Source organism: Corvus cornix, chromosome 17 (genome assembly GCF_000738735.6).
Source record: "Corvus cornix cornix isolate S_Up_H32 chromosome 17, ASM73873v5, whole genome shotgun sequence".
Classification (NCBI taxonomy): Eukaryota; Metazoa; Chordata; class Aves; order Passeriformes; family Corvidae; genus Corvus; species Corvus cornix.
In genome coordinates this window covers 9,210,527-9,233,091 of record NC_046346.1, presented here as the reverse complement: position 1 = coordinate 9,233,091, position 22,565 = coordinate 9,210,527, and the positions used below count along the sequence as shown (strand labels likewise).

Here is a 22,565-nt window from a genome sequence, read left to right as displayed (position 1 = left end):
AAGTGAATCACTGAAGCTCTTTAGGGTCTTGCTCCCTGTGCTCTGACACTCCAGCAGCCTGGGAGGAGCAGGGGCTGTGCAGCCTGTCCCTTTTTTGGGTACCTGAGGCCAGTCTGTCGTGTGAGCCCGCACCAAGGGTTGGGCTGGGACTCGCATCCCAACTGCAGCTGAGATCTCCACATCCTGGACAGTGTTTGAGCTCTGCTGAGTCACTCAGCTCCCAGACAGGACTGGCTCACACACAAACCTCTCCCCCACGAGCAGAGTGATGCAGCTGGGGTAAAGCCACGTGCTGAGCCCACACTCAGGGATTTTGGGGCAGCACAGACACCCCAGAGAGCCAGGGCTCAGCTCCACGTGTTCCCTCACGGGGAGAGCAGGGCCCTGCACAGCTGCCTGTGGAGGTAGGGCCTGATCCAGCTGCTTGTAGTGGTACCAGGAGGTTTTTCCAAGCCTTTGCTGGCAGCTGGATAAGCATCAGGAGCCGACAGTTTCAGTCTGAACATGAATTTTATGATTGATGTGTTGAACCCTGGCAGGGTTGGGGTGCCTGATTCCCGTTCTGCTGTTGACTTTGAAACCCCGCCCCACACAACTGATTTTTTTTAAACCAAGCCCCAAAGTCTGTTGAGATTCATACATGTGGCTGAATACTTGCTGCATGATTGGTCTGTGCTGCCCTGTGCCTGGCTCAGGGAGGGGGCTGCTCTGCTGCTCTAGAGTTCAGTTCCCCCGGGTCCACCCTCACAGGCGGCTCTTCAAATGCAGAACGGTTGAGAAATATGAACATTTTAGTTTGAAAACCCCACTGCCAGAGTTCAAGAATCGTTGGGACAACACTCTGAGGCACAGGGTGGGGTGTTTGTGCAGGACCAGGAGTTGGACTTGGTGATCTTTGTGGGTCCCTTCCAGCTCAGGATATTCTGTGATTCTGTGATTCTACAATTTTTTTTTTGGGAGAAGCTGGGAGTGTGTGTGTGCGCCTGCCCACTTGCAGTGCTGCTCATGAGTGTGGTGTGAGGGCCTCCATGGAAGAGAAAGTGCAGCCTGCCCTGCTGAACTGACAGGAAATCCACCCACACGTGTGCCTGAGTTTCCTTTTCAGTGCTATAAAGGCCTCTTAGCACCCCTTGGTTTCAAACCCCTGGTCCTTCTCACACAACTCGAGCTGGGTGAGGGCTGTTCCACAGAGAGACCCTGGTGCCACCATGCCTGACGTGCACGTGGCCTCTCTGGTCCTTCAGAGCTCCGAGTCCAGTGTCAAGAAGAAGCTGCTGAAGAGGAAAGGGAAGACGGACAGTCCATGGCTGAAACCCACCCGCAAGAGGAGGCGGAGGAATAAAAAGAAACAAGGTGGTGTGCTAGGTAATTAATGGGGTTTTGTGCCTTAATTCCACCCCAATGAACCTTCCAGGTGCAGGGCTCACTCTTCCTTCCCGAGGTTGGGCTGTGAACTTGCCTCTCACTGGCAGGACCTGCTGGTGTCACTTCAACAGCAGAACACGTGGCTTTGTCCTTGGCATGCTGGAGGAATTTTACTTTATTCATGAAATCCCTTTATTTTAGAGTATCCAAAAAAAGGCCTCATGGGGCTTACAGAGAGGAGGAAGAGGAATTTTATATGGGTAGATAGTGACAGGACAAGGGGGAATGAATGGCTTCAGACTAAAAGGGGGAAATTGAGGTTAGAAATACAGGAGAAATTGTTCCCTTTGAGGGAGGTGAGGCCCTGGCACAGGGTGCCCAGAGAAGCTGTGGCTGCCCCTGGATCCCTGACAGTGTCCAAGGCCAGGCTGGACATTGGGGCTTGGAGCCACCTGGGATAGTGGAAAGTGTCCCTGCCCATGGCAGGGGGTTGGAATGAGATGATCTTTAAAGTTCCTTCCAACCCAAACCAGGCTGTGCTTCTGTGACTCATGTCCATGTGGACTCCTGTCCCATGAGCTCAGGGGAACATGTTTAGATGAAGAAGGAGATGAAAGAACCACCCTGGAATGGTGCTCCATTGCTTTTGTGTGGATGTTTGTGCAGCTGAATAGGATGTGCAAGCTTGGCTTTGCTTCTTCTGGAAGCACCACAGTGTCTGGGAGGAGCTGCCTCGGGCCCATCTCAAGTGTGGGTGTTGTTCAGGGGGTCACTCTTGTTTGTGCTGAGCCACCTGGCACCAAAGAAGGTTTCAGTGAGCTCTGTTGGAAGCTGAGAGGTGAGGAGAGCCAGGAATGCAGGCTGGATGTGATGATGCTTCTTTGGGAAAGATAACAGCATGGGAGAGATGAAGTGGATAGTGCAGCTGTGCCTCCAGCCTCATTGCTAAGGTTTCATACATCCACTGCCACTAAAGGGTTTATTTTTATCTTTCTGGGCTCACTAATTCCATGTAAAAAGGTCATTTTTGTGTCAGCAGCTTTTTGGGACTTTTGAGTGAATTGATCGTTCCAGCCCCTGCTCTGTGCCTGGGCTCTGTCAGACACCTGGCTTGCTCCTCTTCCTCCCAATGGCTGTAGGGACCCTTGGTCCCTGTCACTGCAGATACCTCATTCTGCATTTCACATGCAGGCTGGTTCTCTGCCCCCAGTAAAGCTGGGAGCTGGTCTTAGAGAGTGACCAAACCCTCTTGGCCAAGCTGGACTGGGAGAAACAAACCAGGAGAGAAAGCGAAGCCAAGGGAGTGTGAAGAGACTGAAAATTCCCTCTCAGGCTTTGAGGGGTCCCCCAGAATCTCTTCCCAGCAGCAGCTCTGTTCACATAGAGCCAGAACTTGGCTTTTATGTGTTTCCCCTCCCTTGAAGCTGGGTGTCACCTGTCTCATCCTCCTCCCGAGGTGGCTCTGCATGGCCGGCCTGTACCTGAGCCCTGCGCAGCAGGTGGATGCTCAAGCCCTGCTTCTGCCCTTCCCTGTGCCCTTGCAGAGGCAGAGCTCGGCTCATTTATTCCCTTTTCTTGTCGTTCCCTGCCTGGGGGCAGGTGGAAGCTCAGTGTGGCCAGACCAGTGCCCAGCCATGCCCCGTGTGCCCAGATGTGTTGGCACATTCCCTGTGCTCTGCACTCCTACAGGGAGCCCCCACAGCCCGGGCCTGAGGCACGGCCTCACGGCCTCGGGGTGGGTTTACCTGTGGGCTCTGTGTAAATCCCCTGTTCCCATCCAGGTGCTGAAGCCTATAAACCCTCGCTGGGCAGCAGGGAGGGCCCTGGCCAGGAGAACAGCATGGAGTACATGGAGGTGTCCCTGGATTCCCTGGATCTCCGGGTGAAGGGGATCCTCTCCTCGCCAGCAGGAGGTGAGTGCTGGGGCTGGGGTTGAGGCTGGGGTTGGGTCTAGGTTTGGGGTTGGGGCTGGGGTTGTGGTAAGGGCTGGTTTTGTGTCTGGGTTTGGGTTTGGGGTCGGGGTTGGGGCTGGGTTTGGGTCAGGGCTGGGTTTGGGGTCTGGCTTGAATTTGAGTTTGGGGCCTGGTTTGAGGTCAGGACTGTGTTTGGGGTCGGCTTTGGGTTTGGGGTCGGCTTTGGGGTCCCTTTGTTCGGCGGGCGGTGCCGTGCGGGGCCCCGGCTGCCCCCTGGCGGCCACAGAGCTCGCAGAGCAACAGGAGTGGGGTGGGATTGGGATAGGGATGGGGATGGGGAGAGGGATGGGGATTAGGGATGGGGATTAGGGATGGGGATTAGGGTGAGGATAGGGCTGGAGCTGGGATAGGGATGGTGGGGCTGGGATAGGGATGAGAGTGAGGATAGGGATGGAGTTGGGATAGGGATTGGGATGATGATAGGGATAGGGATGAGGACAGATACGGGCTGGGGCTACATTGGGGATGAGGATGAGGATAGGAATGTGGCTGGGATGGGGATGAGGACGATGGTGGGGATGGCATTGGCTGGGGTAATGACAGGGATAGGTCTGGAGTAGGGATGGGAATGGGGCTGAGGATGAAGAGGAGATGGGAATGGGGCTGGGCTTGGGTTGAGGATGAATGTAGGGTGGGGCTGGGATAGGGCAGGGATAGAAATGGGGATGGATTTGGGATGGGGATGAGGCTGGGGATGTGGATGAGGATAGGGATAGTGCTGGGATGGAATGAGGGTGCAGAAGGGATCCCAGTTCCAGTGGGGCACATTACCTTGGGAATGCACTCACCAAGGGTCCAAGGCACTGCCCCAGTCCCCCTGTCCCACTCAGCAGCTCCCCTCCACTCCCTGAAATACCCCCCCAAAATCGCTGCTGCCTCAGGAATGTCTTCTTCAGCCCTGGGAAGAGCAGGGACTGGAGCTGGGCCCTTTGTGCTCAGCCCCAGCTGCTGCTCTCAGTGCTGATCCAGCATCCCCTGGCTGGATCCGCCCGCTGCTCCCTCAAAGGTTGTGTGGCTCCTTTGATAGAGCCACATCAAAGAGAGGGTGGGAGCCTTCCCCGCCAAGGGAGGGTCAGGAGGGACGAGGGATGCTTTCACCAGAGCCTGTGGATGTCAAACAGATTAGGGAAGTGACAGCTCGGAAGGAGAGCAATGAGCTTTGTGATTTGTGCTCCCAGAGAAAACTCTTAAACCTTTAAGATCTTGACAGGATTTTACATGAAAACGGCAAGGACTTTTCCTGGGCTTGTGTGTCTTGGGATATCCCTTTGCTAGGCTTGGGCTTGCAACTCGTTGGCCAAATTCTGTGAATTTCTGTGATTCTGTGATTCCGTAAAGGAATTCCTGTTGGGATGAAAAGGGCTTGTGCTGGGCTGGTGGGGTCAGAGCCATGGGCAGGGGAAGGCTGCCATTGCCAGGGCAGCTGAAGAGGAATCTCCCCCAGGGATGAAGTTAAATCTGCAAAACCTCACAGCAAGATAACTCTCCATTCAAAAGCTTAAAAAACAGCAGCGAGCTTCCTTCTCAGTGTGAGTCAATCCCGTAGCAGCGGGTGGGGAAAGCTTGGGATGCTTCAGGGTGAACCAGCCCAAAACCCAAAGGCTTCTGTGTTGTAAACATTGCAAAGAGAGAGTTTGGGGCAGGACTGGAAGAGGAGGGTAGGGCTGGAATCAACCCCTTTGTCACTAGGCCAGTGTTTTGCAGCCTTGGGTAACCCAGTGGTTGATTTCAATCCAGAGGAACCGCAGGAATATTCCCACAGTGACCCCCCTCAAAAGCCCTCATCCACCTTTTCACAGGTTTGTAAATGTTCAACATCTGAGCAAAAGAGATGAGGAAAAGGCAAGAACATGGGAGCATCTTGCTGCTTCCTTTTCCCTGGTTTGTTCTCTTTCCAAAATAAATAATTCTTGGTTGGCTGAGACCAAACAGTCCCAGGAATTTTGTTTTCCCATCTGTGTAATCAGCCTTTGGAAACAGGAGTTTGTACTTTCCTGATCATCTCTATTTATCACTCCACACTGCCTATTCAAATTTCCACCTCCGGGTGGTTTCCTACAGATTTCCTGGTGCCGGAGCCCAGTGTTGTGGGGAGGAGAGAGAGGCTGATAAAAACCTGCACCTCACTGCTTTGCCTTCCTGAGGTTTTCTCAGACTAAACTGATCTTAACTTACCATTCTTGATTTCAGCACAGTCAGCTGAGTGTGGCTGGACTTGGAGAAGCACAGGAGGCTTTTGCAAACTCCAGCTGGTGTTCAAGGGTCTCTTTTACAGGGCTAAAGCCTTGAGAGCATTTCAGGACATGGAATGGGAAGAAGTCACAGGACATGGCTGGTGTGGATGGACAGAATCCTTTCTTTTGGAAGAGGATTTGAGTTGATTCCCTGGTTTCGTGTGCCCCAGGTCTCTCCAATGGCCCTGAAGCAATGGAAGTGGATGGTCTCCAGGAAGTGCCCCTGTGTAGCTGTCGAATGGAAACCCCCAAAAGCAGAGAGATCACCACGTTAGCCAACAACCAGTGCATGGCCACGGAGAGTGTGGATAACGAGGTAGGAGCCTGTCCTTTAGCTTCCCACAGCCTTTCCTGCCGAGGACAAGGCCATAAAGAGTGAAAAGCTGTGCCAGGAGCACGTGTGGGGTCACACAGGGGCTCTGGGCCTGCTAGACTGGGACCCTCTGGTGTGAGGAATGGCAGGGCCAGGGTCCCCCTCACTCAGCTGAGGGCTCCAGCACTCTGTGCCTGTCTCAGCGCCGGGGTGAGGCCACTGGGAAGGGAGTGGGTGCTGTGTCTGCGCTGGGAGAGGCTCTGGGTGGGTCTCTCTGGCTTGTCCTGGCCTGTGTGGCTGGATCTGGTTGGTGTAACATTCACACTTGAGGCCAAGTGAGCTAAAATACATGAACCTGCATCAGAGGGAGCAAATCCAGTCGAGGATTGGAGCTGGTTTGCCTTGACCACGAAGGAACTGCTGCAAACCTTTCTGTGGCGAGGTGTTGAGTTTCAGGAGCTTGGCATGGCCTCTGCTGCCCCAGCCTTCCTCTCTCCTCCTCTCGTTCTCTCCCAAAGCTTCCATGTCCTGGCAGCTCTGCAGCCCCAGGTCTGACTGCCTGACAGGGGTTGCACTCTATGCCTTTGGGTCGCTCACAGCTGGGCTGGTTTGGCTCTGCTGGTTCCAGAAGTGTGGAAGGAAGTGGCAGAAGTGACTCCATTCCAAAATGTGGGAAGTGAGAACTGCAGGGCAGGGATGCACTTGATGGATTCTCCTTTTACTGGGAGGCGCTGGGGTTTCTTTTCAGCTTCAGCCTCACTGCAGCTCTCTCACACTCACTGGTGGTGGCACAAGGAGTGAGAACATCCCTAGTTCTCCTCTAGGATCCCAGGAGAAGGGAGGATGGAGAGACAAAGGGATAATCAGGTTTGTAGACCAGCTCTATTAGTATGTTAGACCACTCTGTTAGTGTGTGCTGGAGAGAGGAATTTCCAAAGAATGGCAAAATTGATTCATCAAAGAGAAAATGTCCTGGGAGACATCTCTGTCCAGAGAGAGGGGGGACCCCAGGGTTTCTGAACAAACACAAGGTGTGGGAAAGCATTCCTGCTCCTGGCTGCGGTGGGTTGACAGTTCTGTCCCTGGATAAATCACAGGGAGGAATAGCAAAGGCCATGCTTTATGTTAGATTCTTTTTAATAATGGGATAAGTGACTCAGAGATATTATAGGAATATTTTATGTGTGAACAGTGGCTTCTCCAGACTGTCATGTCCTTGGAGAGTGTTATAAATAGCTATGAGCACCCTGCTGCACTCTTTAATGGTTGGAAAACAGCAATTAATCATGTTGAACTTTTCTTAGAGTTTCTAACAAATAATAAAGTGTGGCATAGTAGTGCAGGGTCTTCCTCACATGGGTGGCGCAGCTTTCCACTTGTTAATGGCATTTCCTCAGCTCAGTAAAATCCCTCCTCAGGAAAAGATCCATGGTCCCCTCGTGCCACCCCTGCAGCCCCCGGGGTCGGGGTGGTGACAGGGATCAGTCTGGCCAAGGTGTCCCAGCCACAGGAAGGCTTTGCAGCTGGAATTCGGGAAAGCTGAGTTGGAGATGCTGGGGTGAATGGTGAGCCTAGGTTAATATCCATTCTGTTTTCCCACAGGGGTGTTGTTTCTGCAGGAGTGGAATTAAAAAAAATTAGAGAGAAAGTTTAATTTTGTTGAGAAAAAGCAGCAAATCCTTGGCTGGAGCAGAGGGACAGTCTGTGGCACTGAGCCCCTGACTGACCCTGTCATGAGGACAATAAACTCTGCACCTTCCCTGCAAGGGACATTTCCTTGGAGCAGCCTCTCACTTTCATATTCCTAGTTTATAAATCTCCTTTGCCAGGTATTTGGGGAAAGCAGGATTATTATCAAGGGGAGCTTGAAACAGGATGCAGAGAGCGCTGTGTCGTGCTGGCAGGTGACAGCTGGGCTGGGACAGTGTGGTGGCTGCAGGAGGTGCTGATCCCTCTGTGCAGCAGAGCAAGGAACACTGGCTGGGAACAGGGAACCCCAATGATGGAACCTGCTGCCAGTGGCAGGACAAGGTGGGGCACAAGAAGGCCTGGAGTGATAGGAGAAGGGGGATGGCTTTAAGCTGTAGGAGGGCAGGTGAAGATTGGATATTGGGAAGGAATTGTTCCCTGGGAGGGTGGGCAGGCCCTGGCACAGGGTGCCCAGAGCAGCTGGGGCTGCCCCTGGATCCCTGGCAGTGCCCAAGGCCAGGCTGGACATTGGGGCTTGGAGCAGCCTGGGACAGTGGGAGGTGTCCCTGCCCATGACAGGGGTGGCACTGGATGAGCTTTAAGGTCCCTCCAACCCAAACCATTCCATGATTCTGTGATTCTCTGATTTTTAAGCCCAGAGCTGTAGATTGGTGAAATCCTTTGGAAAACCTGCTCCAAACACGACTTCAGCTGAGCTCTCATGAAAGCCTGGCTCTTCATCCCTGTGGTCTGGGCAGAGGCCAGTGCTGGAACCAGCACAGACGATAACTTCTCTGGCAATGAGGAGCAATTATTTTTCCCTTTATCTTGCTGTGACTCCGACTTCTGAGCAGTAACAAGATTTAGTGCGTACGGTCTCGTTCTCTTGGTCACTGACACCCGCTCTTCCTGGCAAGAGGAGAGTGTGTGTTGTGTGAGTCAGGCCCCTGGGACTGCCCCTTCTGCTGCTTGGCTGTTGCCTATTTCCAGTTATGATTTTGTTGTCGTTGTTGCAAGGAACAAATGACTCGGGGTGCACATGCATGTTAGTTAGTAAATGATGCATTCCTTCCTGAGAGCAGCTTTCACAGCTTCCTGCTGCACTGCTAATGCTCTCTGGCACACAGCTGAATTCCTGTGAAAAAGCCAGGCCTCCTCGAGGCAGCGTGCAAAATCTTCCTCCGCACAAGCACAGGGAGTGTTGTGGTCTCCAGTAATTTCATTTCCTTTAATTTCTCCTGTTCCAGCTGGGCCGATGCACAAACAGTGTGGTTAAGTATGAACTGATGCGCCCGTCTAACAAAGTCCAGCTTTTGGTGCTGTGTGAGGACCATAGAGGGAGGATGGTGAAACACCAGTGTTGCCCTGGCTGTGGATACTTTTGCACTGCAGTAAGTCCGTGCTCTCAATCTAGGGAAGGGGGTACCTGTTGCAGTAGCTGGAAGCTGAAGGTGGAGATGGTCCCTAAAGGGGTTTCCTGACTTCCTGGCATCAGCCCCACCTCGTTCCACAGCACATCAGGAGGTGTTTTCAATAGGAATGTGTGTGAGGGTAGCTGAAATCATCAGCTTTATCTTCCTGGAGACCCCCAAGGGGTGCTACCAAAGGGATTTCACATGCTGGAAGTGTTGCCTTTGGAATTTCTTTGGAACAAGGGTTTGTTGTTTTTCTTTCTGTGTACAGATCAATCACATCAAAAAATGTCTTAGCTTGGTTTGTAAATGAACCTGTGCCCCCACTTCTGTGTCCCCTCAGGATGGGGATCCTGAGTGGTGGCACTGGACCAAGGCAGTGTTGGAGATCTCAATTAGATCAGATATTAGGAAGATTAAATATTAGGAAGAAACTCTTCCCTGTGAGGGTGGTGAGGCCCTGGCACAGGGTGCCCAGAGAAGCTGCGGCTGCCCCTGGATCCCTGAAGTGTCCGAGGCCAGGTTGGAGCAACCTGGGATAGTGAAAGGTGTCCCTGCCCATGGCAGGGGGGTGGAACCAGATGAGATTTAAGGTCCCTTCCAACCTAAACCACTCTGTGATCTCCTGCTGCTTCTTCCACCTCTGCCACCGAGGCTTTTAAGGGACTTGGTGCAGTCCTTTAGTGGCCAGTGTCCTGCTTTCCCTGTGGATAAAGCTGAAGGGCACCAATCGAGGCCTCACGGAGTGATGATGAGGCTTAATTGTGTGATGCTGGTATTTTCGAGATGACTCAAGGAAAGATGCTGCAGTAGTCTCAAGCGTTATTGTAGTAAATGGAGCCATCCTGGGTTTTCCTGCTGAGTCAAAGATCATTTAGAAGATAAAACCCTCAAAACCCTTCAAGGCATTTTGCAAAGCTGAAATAGAGTTAATTAGATGGCTTGGGAGGACTGAATTCAGGAGAAGAGGGGGTTTGACTGGCCTTTCCTTGCACTCTCTCACATCTCTCAGTGCTGTGTCCTGGTGCACAGAGGTGAACCTGGAGTGTTTGTCTGTGCCACCCATCACCAGCCCAGAGCACAGCAGGGCTTCAGGCAGCACTGACACCACAGGGCAAGGAGTTCTGGGGTCCTGCACAGCAGTTGCAGGGACTTTGCTAGAAAGGGAAAATAATTAGAAGAGGAATTGCCCAGTTTGTTGCATGAGCAGACAGCTTGGTTGGGTTAATTAGGCTGGTCCAGGCAGAAGAGTCACATAATTTGGGTTACAGTGGTGTCAGTGACAGATTCTTGCAGATTCTTGAATGCTTTGTGTACAGCTGTGTTTTAGGTAGCTTTAATGCTGGCTCAGCACAGGTCTGAAGTTTTCTTTTCCGGTTTTGGGGGCGTCCTTACAGTGCACTGGCACTTCTAGAGACAGAAGCGAGAACTTCAAGCGTTAGAGGGAAGAGCTGGAAATTGGGACTCCTTTGTTCTGTTTCCCAAGCACAATTCAAAACCTTGCTTTGCAGTCCTTAACCAAGTGAGTTTTTCCCCCTTTACCTTGATTTTGTTCTCTTCTAAAGAAGTGGCAGTGCTTGCTTTACTGTACTGGACGCAGCGGGGCCGAGAGAGGTGGTGAGAGGAGTGGCATGGAGCGTGTGAAGGGGTGAGGCACGGCCCGAGCCGGGGCTGAATTCCTTCTCTGTGGTTTTTTAAGGGCACTTTCATGGAGTGTCAGCCTGAGAGCAGCATCTCCCACCGCTTCCACAAGAGCTGTGCCTCGCAGGTGAATGACACCAGCTACTGCCCACACTGCGGGGAGGAGGCCTCCAAGGCCAAGGAGGTGACAATAGCCAAGGCTGACACGACCTCCACGGTGTCCCTGAGCTACGAGCAGCAGAAACCGGCGGCTGTGGAGGGCAGGGCCGACACCACGACGGGGAGGTGAGCTTGGGAGCATGGGGGGATCTCAAACCTCCAGGCTCTGATTTGAATGTTTGGGCTCCTCCTGACGAGCCAAGTGCTGCCTGCGCCGGCTCAGCTGCAGGAATCCGCAGGGGTGTTTTGTGTCACTTGCTGGCCCAGAGCTGAGGCAGAGGCTCTGGAGGTGGGAGGGTTCAGGAGTTAAACCATTCCTTCCTCTTATTGCTAGGAGCGGAATAATAGTGGGATTAGTTGATGTTGCCAGGTTTGCTGAGTGGCAGAGATTCCCATCTGCAGCTCCTGACTTGCACCCGTGAGCACAAGTGCAAAGAGAGGAGGAAAGCACAAATCAAACCAGCCCTGTGTTGCACAGTGCTCTGACTTCCCATCCCTTCTGGCCTTGTTTAGGTGGCTTTAAGTCTTGTCCCATGTGCCTGGGTCTCCCGTAGCACAGAGCACATCAAGATGTAATCACAAGGCAGTGCAGTTCCTTTCTGGGGCAAGTTCTTACCGAAAAATATATTGGTTTGTGTTTTGATTTCAGTTACACTTATCTGAATTTAAAATGCATTTGCTTTCCTTTTTTGGCATAAGAGAGACACTGTTGTGTATTTTTAATGGTTGTGCTTTGGCTGTCTCTCATTTTTCCTCTTCAGTGGCACTGGGATGAGGTTGTCAGAGGAAGACAAGCCAGAAAGTTCGGCTGCCGAAGGGTTTGACATGGCTGGGTCTTCAGTTTTTCCAAAGCCTACTACTAGCTTGACCCAGGGACCAGTTAAAGAAACTCTGGAAAGTGCCCTGATTGCCCTGGACTCCGAAAAGTAAGAAGAAAAACCATTGGGTCACTCCAGTTCCCAGCAAAGTTGCTTAGCCTAGAGAAAATGAGATTTAGCTTCTCTGGATTTTGGTCCAGCTCAGAGCTTTTATTGTTCACTTTGCTCATTAGTCATCCCCAACAGATTTGGGAGAACTGTTACAGCTCTAAATGTCTTATTGATTACTCTGGAGGATTTAGTTTTTCACTGGCTCTTCAGCTGCAGCTGTAACTTCTGGGGGCTCCTGTTCACAGCAGTGAGACCCAGAATTTGTTGCTGAGCTGCACTGAACAGATCCAGTCCTCATTGGAACAGGGCTGGCTGGGGCTAGAGCTGGAAATTTTAAGACCTCATTCTGGAGACTTGTTTTTCTGGAGCTGTATCAGAGAATCAGAGAAGGTTTAGGTTAGAACTGACCTTAAAGATCACCTTGTTCCACCCCCTGCTGTGGGCACAGACACCTTCCACTATCCCAGGTTGCTCCAAGCCCCAATGTCCAAGCTGGCCTTGGACACTTCCAGGGATCCAGGGGCACCCTGTGCCGGGGCCTTCCCACCCTCCCAGGGAAGGATTTCTTTCATATATTTAATCCTAAATTTCCCCTTTCAGTCTGAAGCCATTCCCTGTGTCCTATCTCTCCATCCCTTGTCCCCAGTCCCTCTCCAGCTCTCCTGGAGCCCCTTTAAGCCCTGCAAGGGGCTCTGAGCTCTCCCTGGAGCCTTCTCTTCTCTGGATAAACACCTCCAGCTGTCCCAGCCTGGTTTCAGAGCAGAGGGGCTCCAGCCTTGGGAGCAGCTCGGGGGCCTCCTCTGGATTCACTCCAGCAGCTCCACATCCTCGTGCTGGGGATCCCAGATTTGGAGGCAGCTCTGCAGGTGGGGTCTCACCTGAGTGGGACAGAGGGGTAGAACCCCCTCTCCCCTGCTGCTCACACTGAGGGATGAGCCCAGAACTCCCTAGGCCAGACTTTGTCACGCCCATGGGTGGCCGTGGGGGAGTGACATTCCTGGTTGTTTTCCCTGGGGATTAATTCCATTAATTCACCTTTTCCCCGCTCCTGCAGGCCCAAGAAGCTGCGGTTCCACCCGAAGCAGTTGTACTTCTCTGCCAGGCAAGGGGAGCTGCAGAAGGTCCTGCTGATGTTGGGTAGGTGCCTCCTCCCCACGCCAGGGCCCGTCTGGCAGCACTCCCAGCTCCTGCCAGGCAGTGCCAGCGGCCACTTCCCAGCATGGCATCACGTCACATTCCCACTGCCCCCGGGGAGTGGAGCTGGAGCAGAGACACTCCCGCAAGGGATGTGTCATTGCAAAGGGCTTCATCTCCCTGGGAAATGTGCTCTGTTCCCCACTCGTGTCTGCATTCGAGTGTGGGTTTATCCACACAAGCTGGTTGTGTCCCCAAAATGACCTCCATGGGGTTTTTCCCATCCCCTGTCCATGCAGTGGATCCATATTTGCATCCAGTAGAGAGGGAAAAGATGGGAGTCAGCTTAAGCCAAGACCCATCAGCAAGAGGGCAAAAAGGAAGAGCTCAGTCCATGGGGTTTGTTTTGGGGTACAGAGCTGCCTGTCACCAGATGCCTTTGAGCTGCTGAGCTTGTTTTTACCAAGCAATATTCCCCAGGAATCTCCCCCTCTGAAGGACACGATGTTTCCTCAGGATGCTTCCTTTCCTCTCCGGTACTTTGCTGTACATTTTTGGACGCTTTCTGTTCTTGCCCTTTATCAGTTCATTCTTTTTTTTTTTTTTTTTTTTTGTCTAGCAAGTGTTTGCTCCATTGTTCCTGTCTTCAATAGCACAGAAATGTTACTCATTGATATTTAACTACAGCCTCATCATACACAACGTGTTATCATGCCCAGACATCTTTGTCTGGCTGTCAGCATCATCTGTCAGTCTCTGCACAGCTGTGAGAATCTCTGGCCAGATCCTGAGCCTGCGTGGACAAATTCCATCCATGCTGCAGCTCTGTCTTTGCAGGGGTGCAACAAGGATCACTGACATTAATTGCAGTTAACAGTGGTGGGACAGAGGCCAGGTGGTGCCAACCCTGTGCTGTTCCTAATTTCTGGGTTGCTTTAAACCTAGCAGTGATTTTTTTTTCTTTTTATCCTCGTGCGCTGTTTGTTGTTTTTGAGAATCTGAGGGACGTGGATTTGGAGAGGTAGCAATACCTTAAAAAAGTATTGAATTCCATGGTGTTTCTAAGCCCTGGGTTTGAGGGCTGTTGCATATTGAATGTTCAGGGGACTGCCCTGGGAGCTTTCTGGTGAAATGTGCACTGAGACGTGAGCAGGGCTGAGGACGGGCTGGGAACCCATCCTTTAAAAGCCTGTGGCTGAGGCATGATTCTCCTGTTACACTTCAATCTCTGAATTGTGGTTGAAAGTGTCTCTGCTCTGTTTTGCAGTGGATGGAATTGACCCTAATTTTAAAATGGAGCATCAGAGTAAGAGAACCCCTCTCCATGCTGCCGCCGAGTCTGGCCACGTGGACATCTGCCATATGCTCATTCAGGTCTGTCTGCACTCCAGTCCTCTGTACGAGCCATTTGCTGTGGGCTTTGGTCTGTCCCACATGGAATCAGCAGTGGAAAATCCCTCCTGTAAAAAACCTCCTCAATGCCAGGGCTTTGCTGAGGGAGGAGTGGGGCAGAGTAACGGGAGGGCTTGGAGGACACAGCTGAAATCGTCCTTCTGGGCTGTTCTCCAGGCAAGGAGCAGGGGAAGACTGGATGCAGGGCACTGTGGGGCAGGTGGGGATCTGTGCCTCAGCACAGCCAGAGCTGGGCGCTGCCAGATGTGCCAGCACAGCCTGCTGCACTGCCAGGTGTGCTGCCAGGCTGCAGGGGATCTCCAGGCTCTTTGTTTTGACCTCCAAGCCAGGCTGCTCTTTGTGACGAGGGCAGTGAGGCTCTGGAGCCTGGCAGCTGCCAGGCCCTGCCTTCCCTTCTGTCAAAACCTGAGGAACTCCAGCAGGATTTTCCTCTGCAGTGTGAATGTCTCACCTGTGGAAAGGAGTGAAGGGATGGTGTAAGTTTGGTTTCTTGTCTGGGATATGGATTCTGACTGAGGGAAGATGGTCAAAGCTGTAGAGATGTCGTTGAGCCTTCTCCGAAACGATGTGAAGAAGAAAAAGAAGGATTAAAAAAAGTTACAGTTTTTCTTCTTTGTACTGGTGTACCTGCTCTGGAGTGACTGGAAGTGTTTTGTTTACCCTGTGGGATTGGGAAACCTTAAAGGGCTGTTGAGAAGGCAGCAGTGACTGACCCTTGGAAATGATCCTGCTGGGAGGATGCATTTCAGCACCCGGAGCTGGAGGCTTTCAAGTGCTGTTTGAAGGCAGCAATGGCTGCTCTCACTGAGATTACTGCATGTGAAGACAGTGGAATGAGGAAAAGGAGCAAAACTTGTGAGATACTACAAACAATTTAATTATCAGTAGGGTTGGTTTGTTTCCAGAGTGCTTCATCTTGTCTCTCCCTGATGTCTGGCTTCTGCACCAGCCAGTGTTTGGCTGGGCATGGCCCCAGCCTGTTCCACGTGAAATGCCTCTCCTCTGCTTCAAATAGCTCTGGCTGTGCAAAAGAATCAAAACAAAGGAATTCAGTGGGAGGCACCTGAAAGCAACTCCTTGTGCCAGGTGAACCTGAGTCAGCTGCTGTGAACAGGTCTGAGCCTCACTCACACACACACACACACACACACACACACCCCTGCCAAGAGCTGTGTGCCTGAGACCTTCTGGGTTTGAGTTTTGGGTGGTTCCTGAGCTCAGCCCAAGGGTTAAAGCAGGCAGGATAACCTGACAGAGCCACGGGTTGGAAAAGAGTGAGGTTTTGGTTGAAGGCACTCTGGGTTGAAGTGAACATCTCCTCAGAGACCTCTGTGGAAATGGTGCCATTGCCTTCCACAGGAATATTTAGCCAATCCCCAGGATGTTTTTTACAGCTCCTGCTTCTGTTGCAATCAGCAAGTTGTTCCTACTGCTTGTGACATTGAGAAGAGCTGGTTGTTTTAGTCTAAATGATAGACCAGGGAAAACAAAGCTGCTGCAAGAAGGAGGAGGCTGATTCTTCCAAATTGTTACACAAACAATATCTAGAAAGTAGGAGTACAAAATCTATTAATAACAGGAGTTATTTAATACCAGCTGTTGGCTTCCTTACAGTTCCTTCCTGGCTGGGGAAGGCAGGAGAGGGGGCAGGCAGCGTGTGCTGTTTCCAGAGCAGGTGGGGTTGCACTGCCTTCTTTCCTGGTTTTATTTCTCCCTTTTTATTCTTTTTTCCCCTGCTTAATATGGCTAAATTTCAGGAAAAAGTCTTGTTATTAAATCTCTACTCCCACATCCTTCCTGTGCTAATTGGCCTTGTCTTTGGCCTCCCAACAGGCTGGTGCTAACATTGACACCTGCTCCGAGGACCAGAGGACCCCACTGATGGAAGCAGCAGAAAACAACCACCTGGAAACTGTGAAATACCTGATCAAGGCTGGAGCACTTGTAGATCCCAAGGTAGTTTATTCCTTATATTTTTCTCCTGAGGAAGCCTCTGTCCAACATTTCTTCCTTGGAGTTTTGGGTGGAAGTGCCCAGGCTGAGGAGAAATGGGCTGGGTTGTTTTGGAGCAAAGGCTGGAAGTGTCATAATCTCATTTTCCTGCTGGCCATGAACTGTTTGGGGCAAGTGTTGCCACTTTGTGGCACCAACTGTCAGGGGGATTTGATTTCATAAGTCTTAGTGTCACAAATCTGTTGCAGTGGAGTTGGATTTCAGAGTTCCCTTCTCTGTAGACTCTAATAATGAGACTTTTGGGGTGATGTTTTAAAGTGGGCTGGTAATTAGATGCTTGCCAAGCCAGGAAAAATGACAGAGGAAGCTTTCCTTTCCAAAGGACTGATGTGTGGATTCTTGCAGTCACGCAAGTGGCAAAGCTGAACCCCATCTTTAAACTCTACCCCTTAATTTAAACCAAAACAATAAAATGCAGCTGTCTCTTTGCCTTTAGCATGCTCTGGTTGCATTGCAATCTTGGAAAATATACAGATCATTTATTAGTCACATAAATCAAATGCTATTTGGAGCACAGGAACCCTCCCCATGTGAACTCCTTATTGTCACAACCTGCTGCTCTTGGCTGGGTTTGGGAAGGAACTGGCAGGATTGCACAGGGTACCAAGTGCTGCCCAATCCAAGCCTTAAATGGATCCTTGGGAGGCTGGTTCCGAGCTGGGAAGGGGGAAAGGACAAGACAGGCACGTGTGGGTTCATGCTGGCCACTGTCCCAAACGTCTTGGAGCAGCCCAGACATCTCACCTGATTTATTCCCATGGGAGAGAAGAGAGGGGAATTTGTGCTTCTGAAGGTAAAGGGAAGGAGATAAATTCTGAGCTTGCAAAACCAAACTAGAAGCCTGAGATCACACCTGAGGACTAGGCTGGTTTATTATGTTAATTAGTTTCTTGTGCCAGCTCAGGCCTCTGTTTGAAAGCAGCAGCGTTGGTTTGGAAGCAGCTCCAGCTGTTTCCATGGGAAATCCAGCCCTTACCTGGGGCAGGTGTGTGTGGAGCCCTGGGGCTGCAGGGGAGGGAGCTGGGTGGGGGCTTCCCAGCCCCCAGGGGGAAGCTGTTGGTCCTGTTACCAGGATGGAAAAGCCCCACTCAAAACCTGAAGAGATTTTACAATAAAATCTGCCTGCTCTCCCAGGGCTGAGGGGCTGTGCTTGGGCCTTGCCAATCCAAGGGGAAAGCTGTGGAATTCTTCAGATGGAGCAGGCACTTACACGGGTGGAGAAACTCCTTCTGTGTCCCAAGGAGCCCCCATGCTGCAATCCCTGACCTGAGATGTCCCCTCCTTTCTCAGAGAGTTGTTCCCTCACCCTGCATCACATCAGCTCCATCCCAAAGCTCTCACCTCCAGTGGTGCTTCCAGGGATTTAGCTGGAAGGAGTCATTTGGTTTTCAGTCTTTTGTTTCATCCTCCTGATTTCCTGCTCTCCCAGCCTTACTCTGTGCTAAGCTCTTGGGATGTAAATGCCTGATAAAATCAGGCTGCAGCCAGAGAGATCTTTGGTGTGAGGGTGGGAGCATCTCCATCATGACTCACAGCCTGTCCATCTCCTCCAGACCTTGTATTCCCAGCTCCCAAAGGCGTTTTTCCTTTCAAACCTCGAGGCTGTTTTTATCTCCTGTCTGGGCAGATGGCTGTGGGCAGGCTGGGGACAGACACCACACCCCTGTGCCCTGCTGCCAGGTGCTGGGATAAGACCTTGGGCTAACAAAACCCAGCAAAAAACCTGGAGAAATGGAGCATTTCAAGTTGAGACAAGGCGACTTTTCTGATGTAAAGTGCAAACTTTGCCCGCGTGAGGAATTTCTGCTTCCCTTTGGCTCTCCAGTACATGGAGAGGAGTGGGGAAGGGGGCATCACTGCCAAAGTTTGGGGCTGGTACCTTTGCCAGGCTTTGCAAAGCCCTTTGCACTCTCAGCCTCCTTCTCTGCGCGGGTGGCACCTCTTTGGTGTGAAGCTCCTGAGCTCTGCTCAGTGCTGGCCCTGGCTCCTGCTCTCTGCCCTCCTGCCAGTGGGCTGGGGGCTTTTGGAGTTCCATCTGGGAACTTCTCTGCTGTTCCTGAGCGTCCCTGAGGGTTTGTTCTGTGCTTGCGTGCAGGATGCCGAGGGCTCCACGTGTCTGCACTTGGCAGCCAAGAAGGGGCACTATGACGTGGTTCAGTACCTGCTCTCCAATGGGAAGATGGATGTCAACTGCCAGGTGAGGCCTTCCCTCTGCCAGGAGCTGCTTTTCCCAGGCCAGGGACTCCCTCAGCACTGTGCTGACTGCCCAGGGCTCACTTAAGTACGGTCCTGCTGCTGGAGGACACCTCCACATCATTCCAGGGTGACAATCCTGTGGGCCTCCCGTCTGCTGGGGACTGCGATGCCCTCACTGCCCTCAGGGAAACTTCCCTTGGTTTGCAGTTTCTCCTTGGCCCTGACTTTGCTGTGGAGCAAAGTTGCTCCAGGGTGTCCTTGTGCTTTTCCTAGTGGGGGGATCATGGACAATGGTGTGGGATGGGTCAAGCCTGGCACTTGTCATTGTGGGGTTTGTCCATTGCTGTGGGGTTTGTCCATTGCTGTGGGGTGACACAGAGCTGCACCTGAGGCAGGTCCTCCAGGCTTCTCAGGGAGTTTCTCCAAGATCTTTTACACAACCTGGGTGCTCATTGTGCTTTTTGGACAGTACTTGGACAACCTGGAGATGCAATGCCAGCCTGCTGAGCCGGAATAAACTCCAGCTGGCTCAGGTGTGCTGCTCCAGTGACGCTGGGTTCTGCAGGACCTGAGGGACCTGCAGCAGTGCAGACTGAAGGGGAATGATGAGAGGGACCAGGGGGAGGGCAGGGGTGTGTGGGGAGCCCGCAGGAGGCTGTGTCTGTCCTGTGTGTCACCCTTTGCTGTCCCTGCCCAGGATGACGGGGGCTGGACGCCGATGATCTGGGCCACGGAGTACAAGCACATTGAGCTGGTGAAGCTGCTGCTGGCCAAGGGCTCGGACATCAACATCCGTGACAACGTAAGGCTCCTCTGGAATCTCCTTCAGGAATTACAAACAATCTCTGTTTAAACCCCAGCCACGCTCGAGGTGACAGATTTTGGGCTCAGTCCCTTGCCACAATGTGAGTGAGAGAGTTTTCCTGTATTCTGGGAAGAAGTTTGGCGGCTGCTGGGCTGTCGTTTCCCTGCAGCTGCTCTGTCACAGCCTGTAAGGATGCTGTTTGGAATTCTCAGCTCTGAGCCTCGCCAATTCCCATCCCTCTGGGTCCATTGTGCTGCCGCTGGACACTGCACCAGGCAGATCCCCTCGAGTCCAGACCTACCAGCTCCATGTTTGTCCCAGGCCAGTGACTCTGGGTGTGGGTTAGGGGCACTCTGTGTGCCTTTTGAGGGGAATGAGCTCGTATTTGTGTTTCCGGATGGGCTGGGCACTCTGCCAGCAGCTCTCAAAGCCTGGCTTTTCCTGGGCGTCACCAGCACAAAGCTCTGATGTGTCCAGAGCATGGCCAGGCTGGAGCTGGCTCCTGGCCTGCTCTTCACCTCCATAAATCCTGCTGCAGTGGGATGCACCCAGTGCTTGAGTCCCTGGGAGCTCTGTGGGACCCACAGCACTGCCTGAGGGGCTGTGCCTGCTGCTTTCCCAGGGATTTACAAGGAAATGGAGAAGATACAAAGGAGATACTGTCTGCTTTTCTCCCAGCTTCTTCAGGAGTGTCATTGTAGCAGCACAGCTCCTCTTTTTCCTTATACTATGTTTCTCATTTTTTCTTTGGAGTCTCTACGGATATTGAAGTGTGGTGTCACCCCATTCCTGGAAGTGTCCAAGGCCAGGTTGTGGACAGGGCTTGGAGCAGCCTGGGATAGTGGAAGGTGTCCCTGCCCATGGCAGGGGGTGGGACTGGATGAGCTTTGAGGTCTCTTCCAACCCAAACCAAAGCAAACCCTTCTGTGTCTCTGTGATTGTGTGGTTTTACCCCAGCCAGTCACTGAGCCCCTCACAGTCCCAGTGGGGAGAGAATCAGAAGGGTAAAAGGTAGAAAAAGACTTCTGGGTTGAGATACAGACAGTTTAATAAGGAAAGCCAAAGCCACACACACAGGCAAAGCAAAACAGGGAATTCATTCCCCTCTTCCCATGGTTGGACAGGTGTTCAGCACTACCAGGAGAGCAGGGCCCCATCCCACAGAGCGGTGACCTGGGAAGACAAAAACCATCACTCCCAATATCCCCCTTCCTTCTTCCCCCACTTTATATCCCGAGCTGATGTCAGATGGTCTGGAATATCCCTTTGGTCAGGGTCACCTGTCCTGCTGTGTCCTCCCAGCTTTCCATGTCCCCCAGTCTCCTCCCCAGTGTGGAGGAGGGCTCTGTGTCAGCCCTGCTCAGCAACTGCAAAACCATCTCTGTGTCACCACCCCTGTGTTCAGCACAGCCCCACACCAGCCACTGGGAAGAAACCACAGCTAAAACCAGCACACTTAGGTAGTTCCCAGTTCCCAGGCAGGTCTGGATCCAATGCTGTTCCTAAAAACAAGGTGAGAGGGGGCTTCTTGGGCTGTTCCATCTGATTGCTGACTCGGAACGAAACGGACTCGTTTGATCTGTCACAGCTTCAAGATCACACGTTAATGATGAACATCAAATCAACTCAGTCAACAATTTACTTGAAAGAAAACTGTGCTCTTAACAGCTGTGCATGTCACACATCCATCCTGGACCTGCAGCTGGGGTGTCCTGATGGATGTGGTTTAAGGACATTTAAGGACAAATGTCACTCGTGCTGGGAAACATCCCACTCTGGGAGAAATGCTTTTGATTGTGATGCTGCCTTTTAGGCAGGAGCAATGCAAGGCAGAGCCCCAGACCAGGTGTCTGTGGCCTGTCTGGGCTGCAGCATGTGGATGCAACCCACAGGATGGATGTTTTCTGTACACTGGTATGGGATTTTTCTAGATGATACCATAAAGGGAGGCAGGAGCTGGGTAGAAAAGTGTCTCCCCCTCCTTGGTGGGTAGCTCCCCATTTAAGGCAGGACCTTAAGTTATGTGGTAACCCCGCAAACACTCCAGCAGCAGCTTTGTTTTTGCTTTAAAAAGAAGAAAAAAGCAGAATAGCTGTGTGATCATTACTATCATTTCACTGTTGTCATCGACGTCTTCAGAGCCTGTTGTGGGGAAGGGATCGACGTGTGCTGCAAATTGCAGTGTAACAGAAAACAGCATCATCACTTAAAATATCCCCATCAGAAAGATGAGTGTTCAGCTATTTCCAGTGCTGCTGGTGAGAGATGAGTACACACAGTATTTAAGAGATGCCTGGAGTCAGATTGATTGCTTACCCCGTGGCTCCTGATTCTCTTTCTGGCACCTTCACATACCCTATGCGCTCTTTTTCTCCTTAATTTCGTGCTGTGCTCTTTTTCTCCTTAATTTTGCAGCCCTGGGAGGCACAGTAGCTTTCCTGGCTGTTGGGGCTGGGGAAACTCAGCTTCCAGCCTTTTCCAGCATGTTTGTTCATGTCTGTCACCTCTTTCCTGGATTGATCCAGATTGGTTTGCGGCTTAGAGACAGACGAGCTGTCTGTGTGTGTGTAGAGAAGGTGATGGATTGCCTTGTGTGCAGCCTCCCTGTGCTTGGTATGCAGAGGTGGATGGAGTGGGAACTCCCTCCTTTGCTGCTCCAAGGTTTCCCTGTCCACCCTGGCACTCCCAGCCAGAGGGAGCAGCGTGGGGATGGCAGCCACACATTGAACGCTGCAGGTGCGGAGCTGAGGAAGGTGAGGTCCCGAAGCCAGGGGGTTTTAAACAATCTCTGCTCTGTTCTCTTTCCTTCCAGGAGGAGAACATTTGTTTGCACTGGGCTGCTTTTTCTGGCTGTGTTGACATCGCTGAGATCCTGCTGGCAGCAAAGTGTGACCTGCACGCCGTGAACATCCACGGCGACTCGCCCCTGCACATCGCGGCCCGAGAGAACCGCTACGAGTGTGTGGTGTAAGTGCACTGCTCACCCCTCTCCCTGCCTCTCTGGCTGCTGCCTGCCAGGCTCAGGAGAGCCTCTGGAATGCCTTTGGCCTTCACACACAGCCCAGGATTGGGATGGAGGGCTTGTTTTGCTCCCGGGGTGGTGGGCGCGAGGTACCAGCTGCTGCCAGAGCTGCTCAGCAGACGTGGCGCGTTCTGGAGTCTGAGGGGCTGTGCTCAGCCTGGGCTTCCCAGCAGGAAGGTGTCAGGCTTCCTTGATTAAAGCTTTTTTTTCCCCACAACTAGCATGGTAACAGGGCTTTTCCTTTGCTTCATCCCTGCTCTGAATAAA

At 52.2% G+C, this 22,565-nt stretch overlaps 1 protein-coding gene across 13 annotated transcripts in view; it reads left to right on the top strand.

Annotated features, from left to right (window-relative positions):
- Positions 1-22,565, top strand: part of EHMT1 (euchromatic histone lysine methyltransferase 1) — a 116,308-nt gene that overhangs the window by 78,867 nt on the left and 14,876 nt on the right. For 10 of the 13 annotated variants that reach the window (XM_010397611.3, XM_039561527.1, XM_019284987.2 and 7 more), the window contains 12 exons: positions 1,245-1,365; positions 3,147-3,278; positions 5,743-5,888; positions 8,822-8,965; positions 10,686-10,912; positions 11,548-11,712; positions 12,770-12,852; positions 14,117-14,223; positions 16,096-16,218; positions 18,371-18,472; positions 19,169-19,273; positions 22,089-22,243. In XM_010397611.3, coding sequence (XP_010395913.2) covers positions 1,245-1,365; positions 3,147-3,278; positions 5,743-5,888; positions 8,822-8,965; positions 10,686-10,912; positions 11,548-11,712; positions 12,770-12,852; positions 14,117-14,223; positions 16,096-16,218; positions 18,371-18,472; positions 19,169-19,273; positions 22,089-22,243 — 1,610 coding nt within the window. The remainder of the gene's footprint in view (positions 1-1,244; positions 1,366-3,146; positions 3,279-5,742; positions 5,889-8,821; positions 8,966-10,685; positions 10,913-11,547; positions 11,713-12,769; positions 12,853-14,116; positions 14,224-16,095; positions 16,219-18,370; positions 18,473-19,168; positions 19,274-22,088; positions 22,244-22,565) is intronic. The other 3 variants (XM_039561529.1, XM_039561530.1, XM_039561525.1) reach the window with 2 other exon arrangements.